This window comes from Pipra filicauda, unplaced genomic scaffold (genome assembly GCF_003945595.2).
Source record: "Pipra filicauda isolate LSUMZ 115617 unplaced genomic scaffold, ASM394559v2 scaffold30_size5312502_pilon, whole genome shotgun sequence".
NCBI lineage: Eukaryota > Metazoa > Chordata > Aves > Passeriformes > Pipridae > Pipra > Pipra filicauda.
In genome coordinates this window covers 3824082-3851285 of record NW_024104432.1, presented here as the reverse complement: position 1 = coordinate 3851285, position 27204 = coordinate 3824082, and the positions used below count along the sequence as shown (strand labels likewise).

Below are 27204 nucleotides of genomic sequence, written 5' to 3'. Positions count from 1 at the left end.
TCTCCATACCAGTCCTCAGTTGTCTGCAAGTCCTAAAAGAAAAGTATAAAAGAACCATTAACCCCATGTTTTCTGCTTTCACAGACAGCTGTCTGGGGCTGTGTAGCAGTTGATATTCTAGAGCTTTCTATTCCTGCCACGCTGTTCATACATATGGTTTTGGAAACAAAGACTGAGGTTCGCAAGCAGTTCCTTAATCTGGCTACTATGGATGTTAAGGAAAAAAAATCAGGTAACAACTTCCATCTGCAAAACTACTTCTGGTTTTGTGACTGGGCATTATACGCAGTCAGCATAGTCAGATCATTTTTTATTTAAAAATACCCTCCCTCCATCACCAAAACAGGAAGCGTCTTTCCAGGAATGCTTGAGAAAGAGTTTGACTTTTATGTGACTCAGATAACTGGAGAAAGTATTAAAACTAGCAAAGGTTTAGCCAGACAGAAATACTCGTCATACTCAATAGATGTACGAGCTTTCCCTTCTTTCTTTCTAATGTGAGACTGGTTTCTCCTCCATGTATGTGTTTGCATCTGTCAGTGGGTACATGAACAATTAGGAGACCATAAACTGTTTGAAATGTGGAGTGTGTCCCTTGGGAGCTGCTGCCCAAGGTCACATCCTGATCCAGTCCTGGATGCACCACAGTTTGCCCTGGTCTGTCCAAGGTTCTGTGTTTCATGCCTGTTATGGATGCCGGTGTGCACAAATTAGGTCAGTTCAAGGCATCCAGAGTGTTGCAAACTCATCACCTACCTTTGCTCCTTTTGTCGTATTTTTAAGTTACTAACATTTTTCTTCCCAGGGTAGGTATCTTTTAAAAAATGATGGAGTTTCAGTTATCCTTTGGAGCTTCATAAAACTTGTTTAAAAAACCTTTGCAGCCCATTTCTTAATCCTATTCCATTATACAGCTCATGCCAACAGTATGGGTTGGCAGCTGGCTCTTTACCTTTCTGCACAATGTCCAAAAAAAGTGCAGGAGGGGCAGAGCCACAGTTAGTGTACCCCGGCAGGGTCCATACAGGCATTTCTCTGCCTGTATCCAGAATTGCATTACTTGCTGAATTACTGTGCAGAATTTACAGGACCCGAGCACCAGCTCCCAGCTAATGAAGAAGGAGAGGAGGGATGCTCACTTCATTCCTGCACTGGGGGCTAGGGTTTACACAGCTTCATTGTATTGCACAGGGCTTTCCTGCCCTGCAGCTTGACTTGCTCCGTGACAAATTATTCCTTAATTGCTGGATGGCAGAAGAAAAGCTTTACAGCCCTGAGGTTATTCCTAACAAATCAGGTTACGGAAGCCTTGAAAATTATATTGAGCAGAAAAAAGCACCATGAGGTTTCTTGGTGCAGAAAAAAGCACCATGAGGGTGCTTGGGCTGTGTTAAGCTTTACCTAAGCAGTGTGCTAATGAAGCTTGTTAAAATGCAATTATATGTTAATGCTGTGGATGCAGAAATGAGGATAATCAGCAGAGAGGTGCTAGTGAGGCTGTTGTGATTAGCATGATTTGTGTGTGTCACTGCTGTGCTCAGGACCTTCACCCCACTGTGCAAAGTGTTTGGACACAGCAAGAAGGCTGTGCCCAAAGAGCTACCTGGGGGTGTGAGATGAAGGTTGATGGCAGGAAGAAAGAGAGATGGGTGGAGCAAAGCAGCATAGAATCACAGAATCAGAGAATGATTTGGGTTGGAAGGAACCTCAAAGGTCATTTAGTTCCAATGCCCCTGCCATGGGCAGAGACACCTTCCACTGGACCAGGTCACTCCAAGCCCTGTCCGACTTGGCCTTGAACACATCCAAGGATGGGGTATCCACAGCTGCTCTGAGCAACCTGTTCCAGTTCATCCCTACCCTCTGAGCAAAGAATTTATTCCTAACATCTAATCTAAATCTCTCCTCTTTTAGTTTAAAGCTGTTTGATGGTGCTGTCCATAAGGACCTGCAGAGGTGCCAGGCTTAGCTGCTCACGGTGGGTACTCGGTGCAGGAAAGCTTTAAGGAGCCATGTGCAGGGAGAGAGCCGAGTGTCTCAGCCAATGCCAAGGGGGAGCTGCTCCCACACAAGGCAGGCAGCCTGGCAGAAAGCACTTATATTTTCTTTGAAAAATGTAAAAAGTGAAGAGAGAGCCTAGATTCTGGTACAGCTGGAAGAGGGTGGACCTCTGGTAGGGAAGAGGTGATAGAACAGTGAGTGGGAAGAGGCCAGGAGGAGCCTTGACAAGTGAAGAGAAGTAGCAGCTGTTTGGTGTGGCAGGGAAAGGGAGAGGTAGATGCAAAGAGAAGTGGAGGTGGCCAGACCAGTGCCTGGAAAAAGATTAATATGGATGAGGCAAGAGTGTGTTTTGCCAAGGCTGGAGCAGAGGAGTCATGATGAAATATGACAGGAGTCTGGATGCAAACTGCAAGTGAGTGGATGGACAGTCAGGGCTGGGCTTATCAACAAGCTGCAGAAAGACTCTGGCTAAAGGTCTGAGCCAGGATGGGAAGATCTAGAGGGAGAGCAGAGTAAAAAATAACACTTGGGCTGTGGGCCTGAGCGACAGGCGGGACAGTAGTGGTGTCCGCAATAATTAAGGAAGGAGATGGGAAGGGGGAGGAAGATTAAGAGCTCTGAGCTTGAGCTGACAGCTCAACATCCAGGAGATGTCAGGGAGACAGACAAGGTTTTCGTCCGGACAGAGAGAGACAGGCCTGGATGATCGGATCAGACAACTGGGGGGACTGATTTATGTGAGAAGATTAAAAGAGCTGCTTGTTAAATATGTGTGTAGCTCCGCTAAGTGACACCTGAGGGGACAATAACTGTCTGCAAGTGTATGAAGGGATTGGATACTGGAGCCAGGAGGAGGGGGAGGGAACAGTTTAGGAGTGTAGATGAAGATTTTGACTAGAGGCAGTGGAATAAAGTGGAGCAAAGCTGGCTGTATTGTCTTGTTAGGGAAGATATCTCCCCTGCAAAACAGTGAAGATTCTTTGGTGAGTCTTGGGACTTGTATATCCATCTAGGTCTCCATTTGCACCCCCGTGATCGCAGGGGGCCTGGCAATCTGATGTGTGTCTTCACAGCACCCCAAGAAGGAAGGTGTCCCCAACTTTGTGCAGTTGTGGCACTTTGGTACCTTGTGTGGCCCTTGCTATCTGACTATCAAGGACCTAAGAGACTGTCTTAACCTTTCCTTTTATTTGTCTCTGTTTTCAAGATGGGACCGAGACTTAATGGGGTTCCTCCAGCCCACAGTTCGTGTGGGATTTTCCACATGCTCTGTACATATTTTTACCTTATAAGGTTTTACTCCTCTTTGAAGCCAAGGGAAGAAGCAGCAGGTATTATTTTGTCTCTCATTCCTACATGGGCTCCTCCCATCAGTGCAAGAGAGTTAACCTGGGACAGAACCACTTGGAAATGGCATGCTCAGATGGGGAGTTAGGGCTGAAGCAATTTTGCCCTAAGCCTGGACAGCAGTGGGAATAAGGTGCGTGTACACTGTGTTGCTGTGGGAATGATGTTGCTGGTTCCTGTCTGGTCACAGCTGTAGTAACTGTTGGTTTGGTTGTGAGTTGTATGTTTTGTTTTCCTAAAGCAAATGACAGACTGGTCTAATTCAGACCAAATGGCTCCATTTCTGCCCCAGGAGTGCCACTCAGGGTTCCATCAACTGAGAATCTCAAAGCACGTATGCAATGCTTTTCAAAAAATGTCTCAATTTCTCATCTAGTGAAATAAAGGTGATCTGAGGTCAAAGCATGTGGGAGATGGAGGAATAGTATATATCATCTATTTTGAATCACAGTCCTCTGCTGGCTCATCTATGGGTTGCACAATCCAGTGCCTTGATGCTGCCCATGGTCTTTTTGGGTATTTCAGAGGGAGATGTAGGGCATCTGCAGGAGGCACCTCCAGAAACAGCTGTCTGTTGGGAGACTTGGTTTCCTAACACTGGTTACAGACTTCTGCATGTCCTGGGTTTCTATTTCTTCTGAGCAACACTGATCAGAACATGAGAAGGTTTTTCTAGGAAACTTTTACAGAAGCACCAAAAAAAGTAAAAGAAATCAGCATAAAGTGGATCCATCCCAACTTTTGTCATTTGATTGACTAATGGAGGTTCTGCTGTTCTGCTGTGATATCAGATGGGGATTATATCTTCAGATAAATCTTTCAAAGAAAGCGCTCTATTTCCAAAGTTAAATACCACCTGTCTCCTGTTTGAGAGCTCTTTCCATACCTCTCTGTGTCTGGGGTCTTTACACTGGTTTCCTAAAGAGATGAGATTCGTGTGGTAACATTTTTTGAGGGTTGATCCATCTCCATCCTTTCCAATAGCTTTTAAGCCTATAAGCCAATTTCACACACATTGTTTGAGGACTGATGTGAGAGATACTGAATTCAAAATTTTTGGAACTGAGAAGTCATGTAGACGACAGTGATTGTAATAGGGCTGCAAAAAAAAAAAAAATCCCACTGCCTCCATGCCTGGGGCAAAGATCATGGCTTCAGCCTCTTCTAAATACCTGGATGAATTTTCTAAATAGAGAGACAATTAATGCAGAAGCAACAAATGAGCACATAAATAAATTAATAAGTCATCAGCTTCTTGCCCCCTAATAGACACTGGGAAATAAAGCTACAGAATGCAGGGCCGTTGAAAACTAAGCTTTGCTAATAAATGGTCTGTCATTGCACACTGCCCCATCCCCAGTGTGGGCTTGTACAGGTGTCAGTGGGAGACTGCAGGAAGAGTGAATTGCTGTTGCACCTCTTTCTGTATGTTAGGTGCTTGGGGTGTCATCCCTTACCAGTGCCAAACCAACTACCTCAGCCTTGCTGTGCATTGCCAGTAAAAATAGGTGGCACCCAAATAATGCAGAACCAGAATTGTCTTGTCCAGCTTTTCATGCAGACTTTAGCTGCATTTTAATGGTGTAACACTTCAGCAGAGACCAGAGGTCTCTGACCTGTGAAGGTTTCTTTTTCCCTCAAGGAGTTTGTGTTTGACCTCGGTAGTCACAGTTACAAGCAGAACTCCCTGCTCTGACTTTCACTTCTGTTTCAGCAGGACCGAAATCTGTGGGGCCTTTCTGAATATTTCCCTCCTCACCCAATATTGCTGAAAATGAGCCTGAAGTGTTGACAGACAGCGGCACTCTCAGTGTGTAGGAATCCAATATAAACAGACTTGCTGGTTGTGTACTTGGACATGTTAAACGAGGTCCCTCCTTTGATCTTCCTTGCACTATCCTAAAGCCCAGCAAGCAAAGGCTAAGTAAACAGACCTTTGATTTCAGGGCTGTTTGGAGCAGAGGTCTTGTAAAACTTTTATCAATGGCAGAGCTGAGCTACTGAAGTCCCTCTTGGACTGTAGGTGCTGCAAGAGTAGCAGTGTGGTTTTATTGACCCAAACGTCCCTTTTGCTCCCTCCTTCCCATAATGACAAACATCTGGGAATATGAGCCAGCTCCCTGTTGATTGTACTGTGCCAGTTTTTCTAGGAGAGACACCTGCTCTAGGGTGAATGGAGCATAAGCTATTTTAGATCCTACAGTTATTGGATCTCACAGCCAGTGTAACTTTTTGTAAATGCATGTCATAAAGATGCTCAAATAAATAACATGGGACACTTCCGTGGGAAACACTCACATTACTAATCCTGCACGTTCAACACTCCTGGGTCAAACCCCAGAAAACCAGTAGTCTGGCTTAAATAGCATGAATGTTACAACAAATTGGATTTTATTTATTTGCTTCCTGTTTTTAGAGCATTTAGTGATTCCCCACGATCGCAAAGGTCACAAATTTCCTTTCATGTTCAAATAAACTGGAGAGTCTCCTTCAGGATTATGCCCTCAGAAAAGAGACAGTAAGAAACAAGCGCCTAATATCATAAGATTTGAAAAACAGAATTATGAATGCTGGCAAATTCCCCTCAATGGATGAAACACAGGAGTCAGATTGGCCTCTACTTTGTTTTAAATTAGTATTTTTCTCTGTCTTCTGGTGAATTACACGAAGGACGCTTTGGCTTCCCTTCTACTCACTGTAGGAAAGTGACATGAGAGTGAGATCCTGCCAAGGTATTTTATTTTTTATAAGTATTATCAGTTTTTCATTGTTTTCAACACCAAGAACTGCTGTAGTTAGCAATAATGGAGGCTGTTCCCAGGGGACCAGAGCTGTGGATCCTATGGATGAAGGCACTTCAGGCAAAGCTTGATTGAGCTCAGGACCAAAATCTGGAGAGTTTTGCTCAGTCTTACCAATGATTATTGCTTCATATCAAGATAAATGCCAAATGACAAATTCATTGACCAGCTGTTCCCTGCCAACAGTTCTCCTTCTGTACCTTCTGGAGGTAAAGCTGAGATTGCTGGCTGAGTTTGAACTCCTGCCAGTAAATTGTGAGTCTGAGTGCATCTAGTTCCTCTTGTCTTCTGCCCTCTTGCTTTTAAAGCATGGCCTTAAATGACGGCCTTTTGTACGTTGCCTTTTCTGCCTTACTCACCAACTGATCCTCTACTGTCTGTAAAACAATACAGCACTGTTCTCCCTTCGGAAGTGAATTTTGTCTTTTGTCAAATAATCACATCCACTATTAGATAAGAAGCGTTTTTAACAGCCCCTTATTTGTTGCTATTTGATGGAGGTTCTTTGATCCCTGAAGGGATGTGCAGTGCTGTTTGTGATATACAGCAAATTGATTTTACACATTTCCATCTTTTATCGATGAGTCTTCCAATGGGGTTTCACTGTAATCAGATTGAAGAATACCATGGCACAACCATTGGGAAGGGATTGGAATTTACATGCAATAAAGATTAGGGGATTAGTGACTGATTAGGAGCGTGCTGATTTCTCCAGCCTCAGGTACAGCGTGTGTCTGCTTTTTTCTGACCTTGGGTTTTGACCTCTTGACTCCTCTCTTGGAAAGGCCAGTGAGCAGCACAGAGTGATTTCTGCCATGGCTTCCCTCAAGAACAAGTTCAGATCACTGCAACAGTAAAACCTCCTATTTCCATGAGCGGAGAAGCTCAGAAACATTTATGCGAGTGGACAAGTTGCTCAGATGTGCACCGACCAGGACAGACTGAGCAGACAGACTGTGGCAATGGTTTAGTCTGCAGTCAGGAATTCCTGCTGACAGCTGATGCTCTGTGCGTGTGCTGGTACCCGCACGTGCGCGGAGGGATGTGCAGCAGCTCTGTAATCACACAACGAGACATTTCTCCATGCGCGGCTTTTCCTGGAGAGCTGCTGCGCTCTCCAGATTTCTCCCCCTGTGCACACTTGCAGGAGGGTAGCTGGGGCTGTACATTACCAGACACTGAGGTAATAGGATTGCACATTAATTGATATTCCAGTGTAGCTCTATCTACCTGATGGATATGATGTTACATACCACTGCGTAGCCCGCCAGTGGAATGGCGTCATTTGAAATCGCGGAGCAGTCGGTGTCAGCAGAACTCCCATAGGCTCTGTAGCTGCTGAGATTTGGGCAGCTCGAATAAAGCAACAGGCTGTGCTACAAACAGGGTGTTGGTAGTTTGCTTGTGTATCAAATAATAATTAGCACGATCATGATGTACTCATGCAGATGTATAGAGATCAAAGACAGGCAATAATGGGATCTTCAGCAAAGGAGAAGTATTTCCAAATCCTTTGAATAGCTTGGGGAGTTTAAATGGGTTTATATTTTAGATATTTATTTTCAATGTTTCAATTTTGGCAGAATAGAACCACTGTTAGGTGCTGGGTTGGGAATATCACTCATCCTGAGACATACCACACTGGTGTGCAGTAGAGGTACAGGAGGAATACCTTCTTCCATATGAAGTGAAGCAGCTTTTGAGCATCAAGGGGTGCAGCAAAGCTTTGGACATAGCAGATTAAATGCACTGATTCTATCTGATTTCAGTAGCTGAACAGTCCTAGAACTTTACAGCAAAGCCTCTGGCAATCCCAGGTGGTGCAATTGGACATAGTAAGTCTAACAGAACAACAAGTCTTCACTGTCTCCTGACAGTAAAGCTAATAAAGCCACGTAAGAGTGCGCTATTGTTGTTGTGAGCAAACCATCATGTAGAAGAGGAGGAGCAGAGGAAGTGGATCTGTTTGAAGTTGTCCCAAGTGCAGGCAGGTTGCAGAAACCTGCACTACCCCCTGTCCAAGGCACCAGCTCAGCCCTCAGACTGTGCCAGAGACAAAACAAGCTTCACAGCCAGAAGGTCACTTGTGCACAGATTTGTGCAGGCATCATTGCATGTTTTAATGCTGTGCTGTGGCATTCAGAGTCCATCCGTTTGAAGAAAGTGTTACTACTTTCCTTTGGGTATGGCCTGGAGCTGTTTCCTATGCAAGATCTGACAATATTCTGCAGGTGTGAGGGTTTCATGCATTAAGAAGTCCTTTCTCCTGCCAATACACACAGGTATCTTTTGTTTTTACATCAGGTAATGTGTGCTTCAGTGTCTGGGGAGCAGGAACCAGATGTGAATGCTATAAGAATTCAGTGATGGTTTCCCTGTTTTTATATGCAGGAGACATGGTGTCTCTTGAGTTTAAATGTAAGTTTTCACTGACTCAGCCTTGTAAAAACTTTATTTTAAAGTGCATTTAGGGCTTTTCCCTTCCTGGAAGAGATGTACAGGTGTGTCCAAGTTAGCCTGTAGAGTGGCACAACAGGAAAAAATCTTTAAAGTGAAATATTTGGTGCTGAGGAGGTGATGTTCACACTAAAGGCATTTTGGGAGTTTATTTTGGATCAGCTCCAGTCTGGTCGTGTAGATTGAATGCTCATTAATGGAAATGCAAGAGCACAGCTTCTGCTGTTGTTTTACCAGGGACCCAGCTAGCAATTAATTGCTGACTGTCTACATTAGCAGCTGATTGGCTTTGGTAAGATTGGATCTGTAAAGCAAAGCATTTGGTGTTAAGGACCTGGCACCCCCATTTCAGAGGAGTATTTCACTTCAGAACTAAATGCTCATCTGAACTAGAACCCCCCTTGCAGCTCAATTTCATACAAAAGCCACTCAGCCCATGTGCACCAAAACAGCTTCATGATGTGAAGCAAAGTATAATTGGTGGGGAAGATCAAAAAGTTCATCTTAAAGCACACCTCTAGTCCAAATTAATTAAGACACTGATGTGGGCAAATTTAAGGTAGACCTTTATGACGACAGTTAATTTGGAGAGAGCTGGAAAGAGCCAGCTCCCATCACACCTACCATGAACTGGACGTTTTGGTGGGAATAGTAAATGGTTTCAGGCAGAACTTTAAAATACTGCTGTCTAAGGAGTTGCCTCACTGCATTTTTCTTTTGGAGCAAGACAAGTTATATATATATGTGTGTGTGTGTGTATCTATATATATATATATGCATACGTGTATATGTATATGTATGTTAGTTTATTTCTGCCCAAATTCAAAACCGTTTTCACATTTTAGGGATACAGCAACCAATTAAAAAAATATTACTATTGCTTAATCAAGACACTTTTAAAATCACAACTTTTTAGTTTGCATGTGTTTAATTTTGATTTGGCAAAATTATTACACAAAAGGTTTCTCAAGCTGAAAGGGGGAGTATTGGAAAAAAAAAACCAGGTAAAGTCTTAGTTCTTGACAAAAATGTAATTTTCTGATGGAAAAACATTTATGCCACTCCGTACCAAGCCTACTCTGCAGCCATTCAGCTAGAAATGCCTTCTGTTCTAGAGAAGCCTCCAAAAATATCTTCAGTTCTTAAATACCACAATGTTTATCTCTTTGTGGTCACCCTCAAACAGTTGTTACCACGCTTTTGTGGTGGCCAAACTTAGAAGCCCCCAGTGACAAGGCCAGAGCCAAGAGAGGGCTAAGAGCAGCCTTCCCATGCAGGGCACTGATGATTTCCCAACAGCAGAAGGCTTATGGATATTTTGACCGTGTTTTGTGTTCGAGAGTGAGTGTTCAAGATGTTTTTTTTCTGAGCCCTCAGTGCACTTAATCACACCTTTTCCATCCTGGGTATTGGCAAAGGCAATTGCCTTTGGAAGAGTTTAAAGTCTTTTCCAATTTCATCCCTTAGAGAAAAATCTGTTTAAAAATATTTTTAAGAGTATTTTGAGAAAAACTGAATCCTTGGATACAAATGAGAAGGCTCTTGTCTCAGTGTACAGCTGAAGTTGCCACTGTGGACCAGCAGGAAGGCAAACCAACTGTTTAAAGGTCTTCGTTCACATCGTTCCTGCATATGGCACGGAGTCAACCATCGTGGTTTCTGTTTTCCTGCAGACATAAACAATGACACTTACAATTTCCTGCCTGCACAGTGCTCACACGAGCATCTGTCTGTAAGGGAAATGGCTAATTACTTATTAAACCTTGCACGGTGCTTAGACTGGGTTAAATATTGACAACCAAAGTTCAAGGGGAATCTGTGTCACCAAAAGTGAACTTGGGCATCCTGTTTTCTAGGAGCTGTTCAAATAAAATGGATAGGTGACAAAATACTGCATGCAGGCAGGAGGGAAAAGAAGGGGACAAAAATTGGAGCAGGTTGGCTCAGACTAAATGCCTGTCTTTGGAGCTTTGGGGTTTGGAGTGTGATTGCAATCGGCGGCTCGAAGGGGAGTTCTGATACACAAGAAGTGCATTAAACTGAGATTTGCAGAGTATCTGGTTTCTTTTACTGAAAGTCTTGGAGATGGTAAGCAATTTGGCTGGGAAATCCACTGGGGTTGTGAAGCAGGATTTGCATGATTGGGAAGCAGTTGGAAGTGCATAGTACAATCATATTTATGTTAAAATTATGGTAGATTCACCCCAGAAGGTAGCTCAGGGCTGCCTGACTGGATTGTTTCCCAGACATTATGGGAAGCAAACAAATGCCTTATGTTGGCAGGAATGGTCCCTTGTGTGACCTGTGGTGGAGATGCTCGGGGGTTTGGGGTAGTTTTGGAGACAGCAGGTTCGGGTTATGGGGCAGGATTTTCAGTTGGGTTCTGGATCCTCTTCCCCTCCCTCAAGCCAGAGGATTTCTAGCTTTCTTCCAGAATTAGGCAGTTTGTTCTTCCTGGAAGCAGGAGGCTAAAAAAAAATAAAAATAAATTAATTTTAGAACCTTGAAAACGTATTTTAAGGCCATTTCTTTTGAAAAAAAATGCTCTTCAAATTAGGAATGCCATTATTCAGATGGGCTTGCCTTCTTGAATGGGAATGGAAAAGGCAGATTGTGTGGGTATGTGTGCCAACACACCTTCGTTGTACTTTTCTCTAAAGAAAGTCTTCTGGTTACCCATTGAACTGCATACGTGAACTGCGCCATCAGGATAATTTTAGCCTTAGGGCAGAAATGTTAGTCCTCTCTTTTGGCTCACACTAAACCCACTGGCAGCACTTAAGAAACAATAAATAATATCTTTTCTTCCACACTATTGGAGAAACCTTCTAGCATATTAAGTCTGTTTCTTCAAAAGTAATTTGAAGTAATCCTAACTCTCCTTTGCGTTTGCTACCTCAAAACCTAAGGGATAATGTTACTCTTTTTTGCTGCTGAAAAAATGTTCGGCAACAATTGAAATTGAATGTCACCCATACACATTTAATTTAATAAGATGGTAATTTCATGTTAAATAAATACCAACTGATTATTGAAAACATATGCTCAAAGGATTTAAAAACCACGTAAGAGATATGTATCTCATCTGCTGTTGTTGAACTGCAATAAATCTATGCAATAATCAAGTGCCAATTGTTTAACATACAATAACTATTTTATTAAATGTCAGTGAAATGTGTATGCGGGGCACTTAATTAAATGGAACATGTTCCCAAATATTCTATTTTTCTTAGTTTTGGAACATCTAGAGTAGGAAATTTACTGGCAGCCTTCACCCAAGGGGCTAGTTATTACTCATGTAAAAATATGGCAAGCACTTCTTGTGCTATCAATAAATATCCATTTCATCAGGAAAGCAGCTCCTACCACAGAGGTAGGGAAGAAACAGAAAATATGGCACTTCACTTGCTGTAAAATGGATCCACAAGGCTGTTTTCTCCATCAGTTTGTCTGGCTCAGCCACACAGCCCAAGACTAGAGACTGCTCCTGCAAACAGTCCTCTGCTTCAAAATCTAAGCCTGACCAGCCGTCGGGGCTGGTCAGCAAATACTTGTGGTGTTTTTGTGTTCCTCGCTAGGAGTCTTTGTTCTACAGAGATGCTGTTGGTTTTTTCTTTAATCTTTTGATTGTTTTTGATAAGCATTGTTTTTGTCTGTGGGCGCCTATGTTTTCAAGCCAAGCAGGACCCATTAGCTCATCTAATCTCATCTCCTCATGTCACATACCAAAGCATTTGGACCAGTTACCCCTACGCTGACCCCTACTTCACTTGGCTGATGCATACCTTTTGGAAATGCAAACTGTTTTGTTTTGAAAATATGAAAAGAGGTTGGATTCACCAGTCCTTTGAACTGCTTATTCCATTAGTTAATGGGATACATGGGCAACACATTCATCCTTTTATCTCTCTCAAAAAGCATTTTTATCAGTTCTGCTCTCCATTTAATGGCTTCCAACTGTGCAGAGAGCCAAGAATTCCCCTCTTTCAGGAACACCTACTCATGTGCCATCCTTGCTTTGTAAGCCCTTCCCTGTGGGATTTGCTCCTTGGTAGTGTTTGTCCAGCCCTTAGCGTAGAGAGGCCTCCATCCATTGATCCATCATTACAGCTGGAATGCCAATACAAATAATGGTAATAATAATGTGCAGGGAGTGTGAGTGTATAATCCTCATGTTGGTCTTGAAGAGAGGGTTAAACTATTGTAGAAAGGGTTAAACCTCCCCTGTAAGTGGGAGTTGTCCAGCCCAGCTTTGTAGTAGTGAATACCCCAGTTAGGCAACTCTGGCTGCATGTTTCAAGCATGGCTTTTAGGTGGTCCTTTCCAGCTATGTTCGTTTTGAAGCATGGGAAAGGTGAAAGAAATCAATTTTGCTGTGTACCACCCTTGCACTAAGGACTTTGGAGGTTCGGGTTTTAAAGTGATGAGTGTGGTGAAGGCCAAATGTTGCCTCAAGCGTTGGTGTAAGAGATTATGTTCACACTAAACGAGCAGTTTGGTTGGTGATGCTTGTCCAATTCCTTCATCTCACTATTGTAATGAACGATTTCTCTGCTTGGCTGTATTCTCCTTGTAGGACACACACTGCCTGTGGTACCTCAGCCCGTGATGCTAATTCCACGCATGTGTTGATGGGTTGTTTGGGTGCTTCTTGGTAAATGACTTTGCTAATTTGCTAACACAGCACTTCAAAAGAAATCTTATCGACATGGAAAGTGAATGTGTTTGGTATTAAATAATAAAATATACATAACCCATGGGGCTCTTAAAACTTATTTAACTTCTTTATAAACTTTACAATTCAGTATGTGGATATTATAAATTACTTTCCATTCCAAGAAACTGTCCAGGCTTGTTGACCTTCCTTGGAATTTCCTCTTTGTAATTATGTTTAATGTGTTAATAAAGTTCACTTTGAACTGTATGATGGCAAATGGTCTCATAGGACGTGGGTCAGTGCTGGTGCGTTCACCATATGTGAAACCTGACGTTAGTGTGCAGTTTAGTTGAAGGAATAGCAAGGCAAAGTCCAAACAATTGTAGAAGCAGTATCTCCTCCCCAGGTTAGCACTAAAAAGGGGTTCATGGAAAGTTAGGAATGTGGAGTGGGAAATCATTTAGCTTTCACTGCTAGGTGTTACTAAATTATAGTGCTAGGTTTGAGTCACTATCAAAACACCATATATCTAGAGGGTTTTCACACAGAGCTGTAAATCATGTTTACTACATGTATGAGTTGAACGAGTGCATGAACTTTGCAATGCAGTCCAGGAAAATATAATTATATGTGTGTGTGTTTTTGACTGTGAGAAATATGGACAGGAAGCTCCAGGCTATTCCACTGTTGTGCCTTAAATACGCCTCTAGAAATTGTTTTTGCTGCTTCCCGGAAATAGCTATTTGCTAAAGCAAAGAGGTTTTCTTGGGTTTTACATAACTCCTCTTGGCAAGAAATGGCAACCACCATCCCTTCCAAGGCACTGGGGAAGAGAGCAGGAATGCTAGTAAAGCAGTGTCAGCAGCAGAGCAGCAAGTGGGACTTTTCTGTGGTGTAGGATAGTGGATATAAATTGAAAATTGCCCAGCTGTTCAGTAAGACAGGTGTAGGATCTGTCTTTTATATAATGGAACAGAATGGAGATTCCAGTTGCTTGTATTCGTAAATGAGGCAAATAAATCTGCACACATGTCTCCATGTGTATGAGCAGAAATACTTAAAACAAATGAAGTGATCGTGGCATTTCCTTGTTAATGTTTGACTGAGTTTATATGATCTTGAGCAGAAAACTTGGCATCTGGCTGGGCTTGTTGGTTTCTTTCTGGGTGTGTTTATATGTATTTGCAGATGGGGAAAGTACAAGCAAGAAAATAACTTGGTGGAAAATGTAGGTTCTGGGTTGTTTAAATTATATTTTAAGCCTGATTGCACCCTGGCCCTTGGAACTCCAGGCACGATCCCTTCTAGTAACTAAAATGATTTGAATGTTATGGGGCAAAGTTATATTTAGTTTGTGTTTGGAGAAAAAAATAACAACCAAGCACGGGGGGGAGGCAGCTGCATTCTCGTCACTTCTTCCCAAGTCACATCCGCGGATGTCAAACCCCACCCTTCCCCCTCAGCCAAAGTATTAAGGAATGATTCCCTCAGACTATTGGGTTGAGGACAAGAGGGGCTGAAGAAAACCTTCCCCCACTGGGCTTGTGTCGAAGTGGGGCTTAACCTACTGTAAGAGCTCCTTCTGTTCGCACAGGCTGTGGAGCCAGCTGGGCCCTCTCCTCCGTGGTGGGGCTTAAAAGAAGTGCCCTGTGGCTATAGAGCTGCCTTTGCCTGGTGAAAAACTGCAAGAGTGAAAGCAAGGAATGGTGACTGTTTTCTCTCCTTGCCATTCCCCCCCCACTCCCTGACTATGAAAATGTATGTGTCAGTAATTTGGATGAAATATCTACCTAGGGCCTTGCTTTTGTCCTTTTCTCCCACATCCTATGGAAAAATGCTGGAAGAAGTAATTTCTATGTCCAAGAGCATCACAGATTGAAGATTCTCAGCACTTAAAAAGGCTGATGTTTTCAAGAATTGCTGCCTAATGGTTAAGAAATGAGGGGGAGCATGACATAGGGACTCCTTCCCCAGGATTTACACTCAGGACCAGAGAGCACTGCTTTCTGCTACTCTGTCTTGAAAGGATCCAATCTGGAGCTTTGGCCCACAGCTGCAAGCACATGGCAATTCACAGGATCCCCACCCCAGCCAGAGAGATGGTATATATTAGCATTAATTTTGCATTGGTAAATATACGAAGTCACAATTTTAACAGTCTGATTTAACAAAATGTTTTCAGGTTTCAGAATGATCCCTTATGCCATTGCTCTCCAGTTCTTGCCCTGCCCACAAACAAGGCAAGGGCAGTGCTATAGGGAGCAGCCAGAGGGTGTTGCTCTCAAAATACATTAGATCTTTTCTGCTCTCACACAATACAAAGCTGGAGTCTAGGACAGCAGAGGTTGTAACAGTGGCTGCTCGAGGAGTAATTTCATCTGTCTTTTACTGCTGCGTTAGAGCAGCGAGGGATGGGAAGTCAGCAGCAACAGCCAGGGTTCAGTCTGTTTTTACCTCACTAGCAGCTGTAGGTGAAGCAGCAGGTGCTTTCCTGGGATTCTGCCTCTCTAAGCAGCTGTAGAAATGTATCCAGCCGGTGGCCCCGGGCTGTGCCCTGGGCTCTGCTCCCACACTGCCGCACTCAGCTGTGAGCACACACAGTGAGTGCCCCAGCCCTGCAGGATCAGACACCAGGGACACTCCCAAATCAGCGCCTTGGAAGAGCTTACTGGGCACTCTGCTCTCCTGGCCACCCCCTGGCATATTATGGGCCAGTTCTGGAAGCTAGGGAGCTCCCATCAGTACCAGTGCTGCATGTGGGAAACTAGAGGCTCAGCATGTTTTTACTACACCTTTTTTGCTCTGTTCATATAGCAAAAGATGGAACTGGCATAGAGAAACCCTGGACATTAATCTCCAGGAGAACCCGAGCGGTGCTGGGCAGCTCAGTGAATGGATTCAGAGGGGGAAGATGTTGTTGCCTGGATAGTGTGGGATTTCCGTGGTACCTCATGCGAGGCAGCTCTGTGTCAGTAGCACCTGCTGCCCAGGGGATACTGGAGAAGGGCCTTTCTGCAAAACACACTTCCCCCTCTCCCCTGCCTCCCCTACAAAAACAGACAGCACAGAGTGGCAAGATGCGCCAAAGTGTGTCTTGACTGGAAAAGCATTCATTCATCACTGCTGCAGTCCTGAGACAGGGCTCTACAGATATGTAGTGAAATAAGACCCAATGAATGCCTGTATATGAGAAAGAGAGACAGAGATCTGTGATGATATCATTTTATTTTTGCTGTAGCCCAGCTTTAGGAGGCCCAGCTACCACTGGCTTGCCAGGGCCTTTGAAGCCTCTGGCACATGTGAAGGTGCTGATTCCAGACAGTACTGCTTGAGCAGAAAGTTATTAATGCAAAGATGATAGGTAATAAAATGGGAGTATTTACAGCACTAAATGAACAGAAGCAAGGCTTTAGCATCTTTGTCCTGGGGCTGTACCCTACTAAGAAGTGCATGCTGTATCTGGCAAAATTCACAGCAGAAAGAACGGTGGGGGAGACTTTCATTCGTCTTACTAAGAAAGTTACTGAAGGAGCTAATGAAGGGCTGCGCTAGTGTTTTTCTTTTCAGGCAGAAAGGCTTTAAGAAACGCACCCTTTTCTAAATGTCATAAAGGTCTGCGAATAGATCCTGTGACAGAGAGTGATCCAACAATTCCTCAGAACGAAAGGTCAATCAAAGGAAAATGGCATTTAGGAGGACCAAGCTTACTGCTGACCCAAACATGTGACAGATCCACTCTGCTCGTGCAGCCTGACCCAGAGAAGCACATGACGTGACTGGGAAACTATCTGATTCCTCCAGGTCTCAAAATTCATCAGGAGTCAACCTGAATGTCGGAAGGAAAGGGATTTTGAAGGAGCTACAGCAGGTTTCCAAGCTGTGAGGAGGGTGCTCTTTCTCACTGTCCCTGCTTGCCCTGCACCAAACATTTTTCCCCAGCACTAATTATAGATCTGTTTTTGTCATTTGAATATGCATGGAGTAGTATCCTGGCTCACAAGCAGATTGCAGTGAAGCTACTCTTAAAATTTGATGTGGCTTGGTAGGGCTCTGGGTCAGAAAGGACCTCTCCAAAGGCCAACCCAGAATTTCAACAAGTCTGTGGGCATTTCAGCTCCTGTGAGCTGAGCAAGACACTGCACCCTGTAGGGAAATGTAGCTGCGTTTGGGGCTGGATCCTCACCCAATTCTGGTGAATTCTACTTTATCCAAGCAAATACACACGGCCCCTCCTGATGGGTGGATTTCCACTTTAAAAGATTCAGCAGTGTGGAGAGATAATCTCAAGATCCTTCGAATCCTGTCAGACCAGCATTCGAAGGATCTTGAGATTATCTCTCCAACCACAGAGTTGGTTGGAGGTCTCCCAAGGTGAAGAACATTAACAGTGTGGTTTGGAGTGCTTTGAAAGACTTGGAAAGGCAGGATTGGATTTCTCATGGTTGTTTTGCCAGTTCCCTTGGAGTCTGGGAAGACACCATTGGCTCAGATGATGTCTCACAGGGCCCTGCAGAAGATGTGCAGTGGTGGGTGTTCTCTTTGCCAGGGACTGACTTTTTCTGAAAAAGTGCTCTCAAGATCCCCACTTTGGGTCATCAGAAGTTCATCAGAATCTGTGTGTTTCTAAGACCCATTGATTTACCCAGTTAAACTCATTAATGAGTTTCAACCTAGTTCACAACTCTTTTCTCAGCTTGAGCTGCATTTCTGTTCAGCAGCAAAGCTGTGAAATTTATGGGTGCGATTCAACATGAGTAACTGCGACAGTAGCTCTGTAGTCATTCATGAGCTGTACTGTATGTACTGCCTTAGTCATGCTGGGGAAAAATCAGGCAGACTTTGGAATAATAGGAATTAGTCATGAGGAAGTGCAAATATGAGCTCTGTAGCTTATCCCCTGTGGGTCCAATCCTGCAAAAAACTAGAAACAGGAGTAAAATATGAGGGAACAGTTCCAAATCCCACAAACATCTTGTGGGTTTTGGGTGCAACTCAGCATCAGCAATCCTTAGCAAAACATTTTGTCCTTATGCAAGAACAGGACACTTATTATCACACCCATTAATAGACTATTCTGGGAAGAGCATTGCTATTGCAGTCTGTGTGAGGAACTTGTGCAATTAATAAAACGGCAGAAAAGGCAGATGCAGGAAAAAGGCTCTCTGTTTCAACTTTTCAGAGCCTTAGGAAGGAATTCTGGTTGGAATTCAGCTATGGGGCCATCCCACTGTTGGAATCTTTATCACTTCTCTTTTCTGAATGTTGGCCTGTCCAAGTGCATCCTGTTATCATGTGGTAAGCAGTGTGTTCACTCTGTGGCATTCCAGGGACACTCTGCTTTGCATGAAATTATCACCTTTTGCAAAGAGCAAATATTTGCCAGGCAGGTCAAACCAGCAGGGTTGCTAAGGCCATTTATAAAAATATCCTCTTTTGGACTATAAACAGTGTTAAGATGTCAGGCTAAACTGGATCTTTGAGTGAAGCACTACCTGCTGAATGCTCTGTGTCCAACAACTGCAGGCTTATGTGTCTCAGATAAAGCCCATCTGGTGACTATTAAAGGGAATTACTGTACATACAACATGAAAGGATTATAACATTGGGGGGGGGGCAGTGTTTTGTTTTAAGTACCAGTCCTGTTACTAATTTTGCCTTCAGGATAGGTGTTAAATTTGAAACAACTACAATTTCTTTACCAAATACAGCGGAACAGTTTGGGTATTGGACTCCTTCTTGCGATAGGAAAATGCTGGAAATTTTGGAAAAGCAGGAGAGCCTGAGAATCAGGCTTCCTTAGGTGGTTAGCTTGAGCTGCTGCTGATGGCAAGGCTGCAGCTTCAGGTCTTGCACAAACCAGTATCTCTGTTGTTGTATCCCTCTGTAATTGCCTGCATTTTTAGCCTTGGTTGTAAGTGATTTTCGGTTAGCACCTCTTACTGTATCTCTGTATAGCAGCCAGTGGCCTGACTGATGACTTGGCTTTGAATCAGTGCTGTATCACTGGCAAAAGTCATGACAGCTCTTCCTCTCTCTGTTCTTTCTTAGGCCCCCCAAGGATTGCCGATAAAGTGATTCACCGCCAGTCCGTGAGGCTGGGGAGGACCATCAAGCTCCTGTGCCCGGTGGAAGGCGACCCCCCTCCCCTCACCATGTGGATGAAGGATGGACGGACTATCCACAGCGGCTGGACAAGGTTCCGGATCCTTCAGCAAGGGCTGAAAATCAAGGAGGTGGAAAGCGAAGATGCGGGAACCTACATTTGCAAAGCCACCAACGGCTTCGGCAGCACCAACGTGAACTACACCCTGATCGTAATTGGTGAGTAGAGCTGGAGAAAAGCCAGGCCTCACCTGCTGTGGGGTGAGCGAGCGAGCTGATGTCTGCGTAGCTGTCAGTGATTGCAGATTTGCTTTGCTAATCATTTACTGACCTCCACTCTTAACTGGCCCTTTCCAGTGTTTGAGGGTTGCCAAAGCTGGCTGTGTTGCTGCACATCTTCTGCTGCAGCCGGCTGCAGGCAGATAAGATTGTGCAGTGCCAAAGGTTACAAATAAGCAGAAATGATGCAATAGTCACTAGGGCCCAGATCACAATGAATTCCACACAGGAAAGGCTGTGCGATAAGGAGAGGTCACACTGATCTTTATGTTTGCTGTTGGAACAGGATAGTTCTCAAAACAAATGTTGAGGCACCCGTATAAAAATGCACAGCAGGGAGATCCATGTACTGAGCTTTTGCAAAGCATGGTGTCTTCAGGAATAATAATATTTGGGTTGAAACAAAGCTCAGAGCTGGCATGTAACCCAGGGATGCTCAGCTCCTGAGAAATCCTCTTGATGGAAGCAGGATTAAAAAAGCTTCAGGTGCTGTCTCAGTGACCATGGGTTCACTGGCAATGCTTTTGACCATCTTCAAAGGGCTTGCTTGGACCAGCGGTGAGATTTTGGGGTCGCTTGCTGGACTGAGCATTCTTGAAGACTCCCAAAGACACTTTTCAGGGTAATCAGAGATTCCTCTGCCGAAGATGCCACAAAAATAGGTTCATTGATCCTTGTCTGTGAGAAGGGAAAGAGCTGGGTGAAAATCAGCATGCTAGAGGATGCTTAGGGAGCAGTGGGGAGGGTTACAAAGCAGGGTGTGAGATCAGGTGTCTTACTCACCCTATTGCATGATCAGCACTCCAAGTATCTGGTCTACAAAGTTCTGTTTCTGTGAGACAGTGGAAATGAGGACAGAGTTCAGGGCAGTTTCCAGCTGCCTACTGGTTGGCACTTGGCCTGGTTTTTTTCTATTTCTTCTTCTTCACCTCTGCAGAAGAAGGGCTGCTGTGGACTCAGAGCATGTAGCAAACACTGCTGCTTGATGAAGGATTATCACCCGATAACAAGGTGATTCTTGGAGAATGCACTTTGCTGCACAGCGGGTATAGGAAAGAAACCAGAATGTAAATATCTTATCTGGAATGAGATGCCCAGATGAGGGAAACCCTCTGGTGACATGACTCCTGCAGCATCAGTGGGATAGACCTGCAGAAGTCATCTTATTGTTTACATAGTTTGGGGATTTTGTTTTCCTTGTTCACCTTTTTCTTAGCCACATTCACCCATTTCTTTATGCTACACTGAACAAAAATGGTGAAGTGGAAATAGTCATACAGGGTCACATCTATACAGACTCCTTTTGGATGTACTTTCCAGACTTTTTGGTGGGGAGAAAGGAATGGTACAGGAACCTGTTTCAGTCCAGCTTGTGCTTTTGCAATATGTGGAGGTTGCCACAGTCTTTGATCTTCTGTGTCATGCTGTATCTTCTATGGAGTTCAGAGGCCAAACTAGATCCCATTATTCCAAGGCAGAGACATCAAGGCATCTGTGAGCCAAAGAAGACTCTGCCTTATTCCTGGTAGCACAACCAAAGCAAATGAAAGGGAAAAGCCAGGAGGCACAGGGTAAAAGTTGGACTAGAATTCAGGAAAGATTGAGACAAAAACTTCAATTCAGTTGCTCAGGGAAATTGGATTATCAAATTTAATTGTGTTAAGAACAATAGTGTTCATTATATTTGGCACTGAAAAACCCTGGGCACAAACACTAGTTATTTAGAGCCTCGTCAGGCAGCTCTGGAAGGAAATGGCAAACTCCCACTGGCCTCTGTGGGTGTGAGATGGAGCCCTATGCAAACAAATATTGATCACCAAGTGCCAAGAGAAGGATAACTTTAACCTAAAAGTGTGGCAGACATATGGGCTGAGGTATCGTTCATCTCCATGCATCCCTGTTGTAAAAACCAGTACTTCCTAGACTCTTTTGCACCTTCCTTCCTTGTCTCACAGTGTGCCATTGTGCAGTCTTCTTGCTCAGACCATTTTTGATGGATTACTTACATCCCTCATCTCCAGTGGTACTGTTGTGTTCATGTGGTATTTCAAACCAATTGCTTTTCACTAGAACAGTTTCCCCTGAAAACAAATGTTCCCCTTGTGTCTTTCTTGTCAAGCTCTGCAAGTAAACACAAGGTATCACTGACTTATTCTTTCAAAGGACCCAGACACTTAATGCACTGACCAGATGCTCGTGTTCATCTTGGCGAAAATGCTTTTGGTTGAGAGAAAATCAATCCCTTGTTGATTTTTGAGAAGGAGGCAGTCTTTTAAAACCAACTGCATGTCAGTTTTGACAATGAAGATCAAATTGATGGAGCTTTTTTGTTTGTGCTCCAGAAAGCACAAACTTCATTAGGCAGAGTGGCTTTTTGAACCATATGGCCTCTCTATTCTCCCAGTCCTTCAAAGGAGAAAAAAACCTCTTATTCCAGCTTTACTGCTAACAGCAAACATGTAAAACCACACAGGTGTCAGACATGGGCAAGGTGGTTAAGATATTAAATCTAGAATAGCATGAAAGGATTCATTAAACATTGGGACTTGAAAAAAAATAAAATTCATATTGACATGATAACATTCTGTAAATTTAATCAATAATATCTGGAAAATATACAGTAGCTTATTGAAAGGTTTTGGAGTTATGCTGTATGCTTTTAAGTGAGCTATGCCACACCATTGACAAGTAAGGATTTGTCACCCCTGTGCTATATACATGTGGGCTGCAGCAGGATAAGGTGATGGTTTACCCAAGATCCTACAGAGAGGTGAGACTAAATTCACCAGTCTTCAACCTCTCTGCCTGCATTCAGTGCTGTGTAATTCTTATTAATCTTAACTCTTATTAACATCTGTATTCCATTATGGTACAGAAAAGCAACAAATATTGTGACATTTTACAAAAGAGTAAAAAGGGCAGTGGATCCACCAACATTGTTGAGGGGGGGCAGACATGGCAGAGGTGAGCTCCATGGTTGGACTCTGTGAGATGTAATAATTTAGGTAGAAGCCTGTTTGGATGTTGCTTTGAGGCTTTCAGGACAGATCTTGCTTGCAACCAGCCAGCTGAGTGCACGAGCAGAGCAGACTTAGGTCTGCCTCTACACGTCTGGTAGATGTGCCTACTCATTGCCTGGCTGGAGAACTTCTCAGTCTGCAAGTGCGGGTGAGACGGATTACAGTGATTTTACAGATGGTAACTAGGACAAAGAGAGACCAGGTGATTAGGCCAAGACCACATAAAATACGAGCTGTGGCTCTGAGTTGTGTCTAAACCTCTTAAATCTCACCATAAAAGACTATTCCTCCTTCATAACACTTACTAAAGCCTTTTCTTCCTAATTTAGCATCTTCCTACTGCTCTGTTGGGAGGGAGTTTTCTCTTATATTACGTTTTTGATCTTCCTTCTCAGACATAGATTTTGCCAACCCAGATGGTAGCAATTGGTTTTTGCCCTGCTTATTTCCCCATCTTCTCAGGCTGCAGGGCCTGGATCCCAAAGATCCAAGGAATCCTGCTCTAATACACCCCTGCATGAAATGTAAGCCAGTAAAAGCAGATTACCAGTATAAGTCAAAACTACAATTTCCTCTCTTAGCTGTCCTTAATAGTTTTTGTGGCTCACCACAAGATTTGGGATGCCAATTACACTGCAGGCAGACGTACAAATGCTGGAAGAGTAACTTTAATCAGTATTAAATCACATTGCAGTTATTAAGTACAATGGTTCCTTATTTTAGGGAATTATGTGTAGCTCATCAAAACAAATGTGCTGTACCTTCCCAAAAAATTATATGTACAATGATGCCCGTGAATATCTTATTTTTAAGGGGTTTTTCTGCAGCTGAATCAATTCAGAAGAGCTGATTTATAACCTAAAGGTGTGAAAAGTAACATCATTTCGTTTATGCTTGGTTGAAACCTGCGGTTTCTTTACTGCAGAATTAAAAAATTCCTTGCCAGCGTGTTCTAAAAGGAAACCTAAGGCCAAAGAGGAAGAAACAAAGTGTTGAATAGCTACTCCTTATTTGAAAACTATCCACCTTGTGTGCTGAATGGAGGCATGTTCTGCAGGAAAAAAAATAGCAGGTGGTGGTGTAACTGAAGCCTCTGTCGAGCTGTGACCAGCTTGGAGAAACTGTGAGGTTGCACACATGGAGCCATCACGCACTCCAGCCGTCAGCCCTCCCTGGGAAATCTTAGCCCAAATGGGTGAGATTTTCCTGACTTATAAATAACTTAGAAAACAAAGTATTCTAACATGGAAGTGCTCGAGAATGTCCGTAACCATCTCCTTCTGCAATAATAAACAGTATCCCTAGTTCCAGAGGTCTGGACATTTTCGGAAGGGAAAAGTGTTGGTGAACAGCTGTAGGAAGGACTATAGGTAAATATTTATGCTGTAGCACAATGACCTCTTTCAGTAATGCACAACACAGAGGACTTTTCTCTTGCAGAAGCGTTATGGGCCAAATCCTGCAAGGTGTGCCAGCATTACAACATGCAGGGCTATTGCTACAGGTGCTGCTGGTAAATACTTCATCTTGCATCAGTTGCTCAACCAAGTGATGAAAGATCAAACTGTCTCTGTTTTCACATCTGCATCCATGACTCTTATTACCTTCTGTAGCACAGAAAAAAACCCCAACAAACCAGCAACAAGAGCAGGGTTTGGGATTGTCTCTGCACTGTAGCCTTCTTGCTTCACTTGGTGTTTGTAAACTGCCAAGGACACATCTCGCTTGGGTGCATCTCAGCATGAAAAATAAATGTAAAATAACGTGTAAATAATGAAAAAATGAAAAATAACGTGAAAATCCAAGGAACAGCTTCTTCAGTATTTCTTTTTCTTGCCCTATATCTCCGACTGCTGCAGTTGTTTATTCTCTTCTTCTGGTGTTTTTGGAGGAAGATTTTGGTGAAGAATCCGTCATCTATCCAGTTCATATCTCTCTCTGGTGCCTGGCCCTCTGAGTGACCCTCCATTTGGGCTGTAGAGTAGCAAAGTCTTGATACAGAGAGCAGGAGGAAGAGTGCATCCTGTTGTCCTAAACCTCTGATGGGCTGTTCAGAATTTGAACGACATCTCAAACTAATTTGCTATTTAATGTCTGCTGTCTGTCTGTTGCAATAGATTGCTTTGCGAATCTGCCCTGACATCAGATGATTTATCTTTAAAGTAGCTTTTTCCTGCTGAGCCAGCTGCTATTTTATGCTTTTTTACAGCTTGTCCAAAGACAGCTCTCTTTGATAACAGGCATGTGTGAAAAATTTGCATTAAAATAACCATTTTTTTAAACAGTCAGCATAAGTATCCTGAAAAAAAAATCATGGCCATGTCTGAATGGATATTTATTCTAATGTCCTTTTTTCTGCTCATAGTAGTAGAAAATACTGTGTGAAAAAAATTCAAGTACAGTAAAATATGGTTTGCATTACACTTCTCCAATGAAGTCATCAATCCATGTCTCAGAACTCATTTACAGTGCAAAAGCTGAGAAAACATTTCTAGCCCAGTCAGGTGCCACCAGCCATCTTGGAAAAGCATGACAAATTCATTTATGTTTGGGTTTTGGCCTCTTAATAAACTCTGGGGACCAGAGAGGGATGTGCTCAGCAAGATGTGAATCAATGTTGAGTCAGCAATGTGTGCACTAAGGGTCTGCTAATGCTAAGCAAAAACTGAAATGAGTCAACACTTAAAAAAAAAGAACTAAAAGGTGCAGTTTTTGCATTTGAGAATAAGGTGGTAGAGCTTGTGCTGGTCATGGTATGGAGTTAGCAAAATGTCTTAAGTGCATTTACCTCAACACAAAGTGCAAAGGGCAGTCCATCCAGTGTAGGACCATTAACACAATCACAGGACACATAATCATGACTAATGATGATTAGTCAGTTGTTATATGGAAATGAAGAGTTCCTTGTGACAATAAACAGTAACAAAGTTCTCGTGTTTAATTTGTTAAGGCCCCAGTCCAGCAGCTGGATCTACGTTGGTGGCCTCCTGTGCACACGCAGCGTGATTAACACCAGATGAGGATCTGGCCATAGTCACTGGTGCTTAGTAATGGTTATGTTGCTAATTAAAGCTCAGATTGGTTTGGGCCTTTGGGAGCTGAGCAGAAAAGGGGAGCCTACCCAAGGCCTACCCAGGGCAATCATTGCACAAGGACTCCTTGTCAGCTTGTGGTGTGGTGCCACCGGGTCACCCTCTGTGGAGGTGCAGATATGGTTTTGGTTCATAACAAGACCTGTCTTAGTGGTGTTGCCAAGTGAGGGTCCTGTGTGTCAGTCTGTGGGAAGAGACTGGCACTGGGCATGAGCGTCAGTGAAATGTTTGGTACATAAAATGTATTTTCATGTCTTGGTGCAAGCTCATAGCTAAAAACTCTTCACTTGGAAATGAAGCTCCTTTTCCACTGGAAGTGACTCATGGTTGATTAATGATGCCCTCACCCAAGCAAGGGCTCTTTCTTCCAAGTGTTTATTAGCGTAGGCATAAAGACACACACCCTGACCAAGCTTGATGTTGCTCAGGGACAGCACAAGCATGTTAAAAGAAATCTAAATGCAACCAGGCATTCCTACCCCCTGAATTTTGGGGATGTTTAATTTCCTCCTTATTTGGGGGATCTCACTCCAAGTCCAACAGACTCCTTGTCCCTATATATACAGCATGTTGAGTCCTGTAAAATGTCCACTGTCCTGGGAGAGGAAAGGAGGAAAAAGAAATACACCAAAATGAAAAGGTGGCTATTGCTGGATTGCTGCAGAGAAACAATTTCAATGGTTTTCATAATTTTGATGACTGCTACACTAGACTGATGTCACAACAGCTCATAACAATTTTGTTCTTGAAAAGATTTCTCTATAAAAAGGTGATGATGTGAGTGCCAGTATTAACTGTAACTATCCTAAAAATGACTGATCAAAAACGTAGCACTGAGTGGTTTGACTGATGGTCTTGGTGAATGGGTATAAAACCCTGGAAAATATCACAACCAGGCAGCAGTCTTGTTTCTTCCAAGTCCAGATCTATAATGTAACTCAGTGCTAATGCTGTATAATGTCCACAGTTTTTACAAGATCTTTGTTAGGTTTTATTAGTTTCATTTGATTTTATAACAAACTTTACAATATGCTTATCAATACATCATTTTCTGGCTAACAAAAGCCTCACTGTTTCGGGTAGATCTCTGTTTTCCCCTCATGAAGCTGTAACATAGAAGCCAAGTTAAGAAGGTGACAACACCTGTTCACAATTTAAAGGAAATGAAGAGATTTTTTTCCATGGATGTAAGCATGAAATTCATACATATGTGTATGGATATATAATTTCCCCCCGTACTCCATCCTGTGGCAGACTGCAGCAAACCAGAGCTGCAGCCAGTGTAAATTCGAGGCATGCAGGACATATGGATGCATTTAGCCCACAATCCTTTGCAGATGCTTTGGAGTGTGTAGTGGCTGCTACACCCATGCAAATAGAGAGCTGCAGCTCCGTTTACTGCACGAATATTGTTTGGGAATGAAAGCAACACACAATACCAGGCAGGC

At 43.3% G+C, this 27204-nt stretch overlaps 1 protein-coding gene across 4 annotated transcripts in view; it reads left to right on the top strand.

Moving 5' to 3' along the window:
- The window catches only part of FGFRL1 (fibroblast growth factor receptor like 1), a 168305-nt gene that overhangs the window by 63220 nt on the left and 77881 nt on the right, over positions 1–27204 (top strand). For all 4 annotated transcript variants that reach the window (XM_027736608.2, XM_039383443.1, XM_027736607.2 and 1 more), the window contains exon 3: positions 19312–19584. In XM_027736608.2, coding sequence (XP_027592409.1) covers positions 19312–19584 — 273 coding nt within the window. The remainder of the gene's footprint in view (positions 1–19311; positions 19585–27204) is intronic.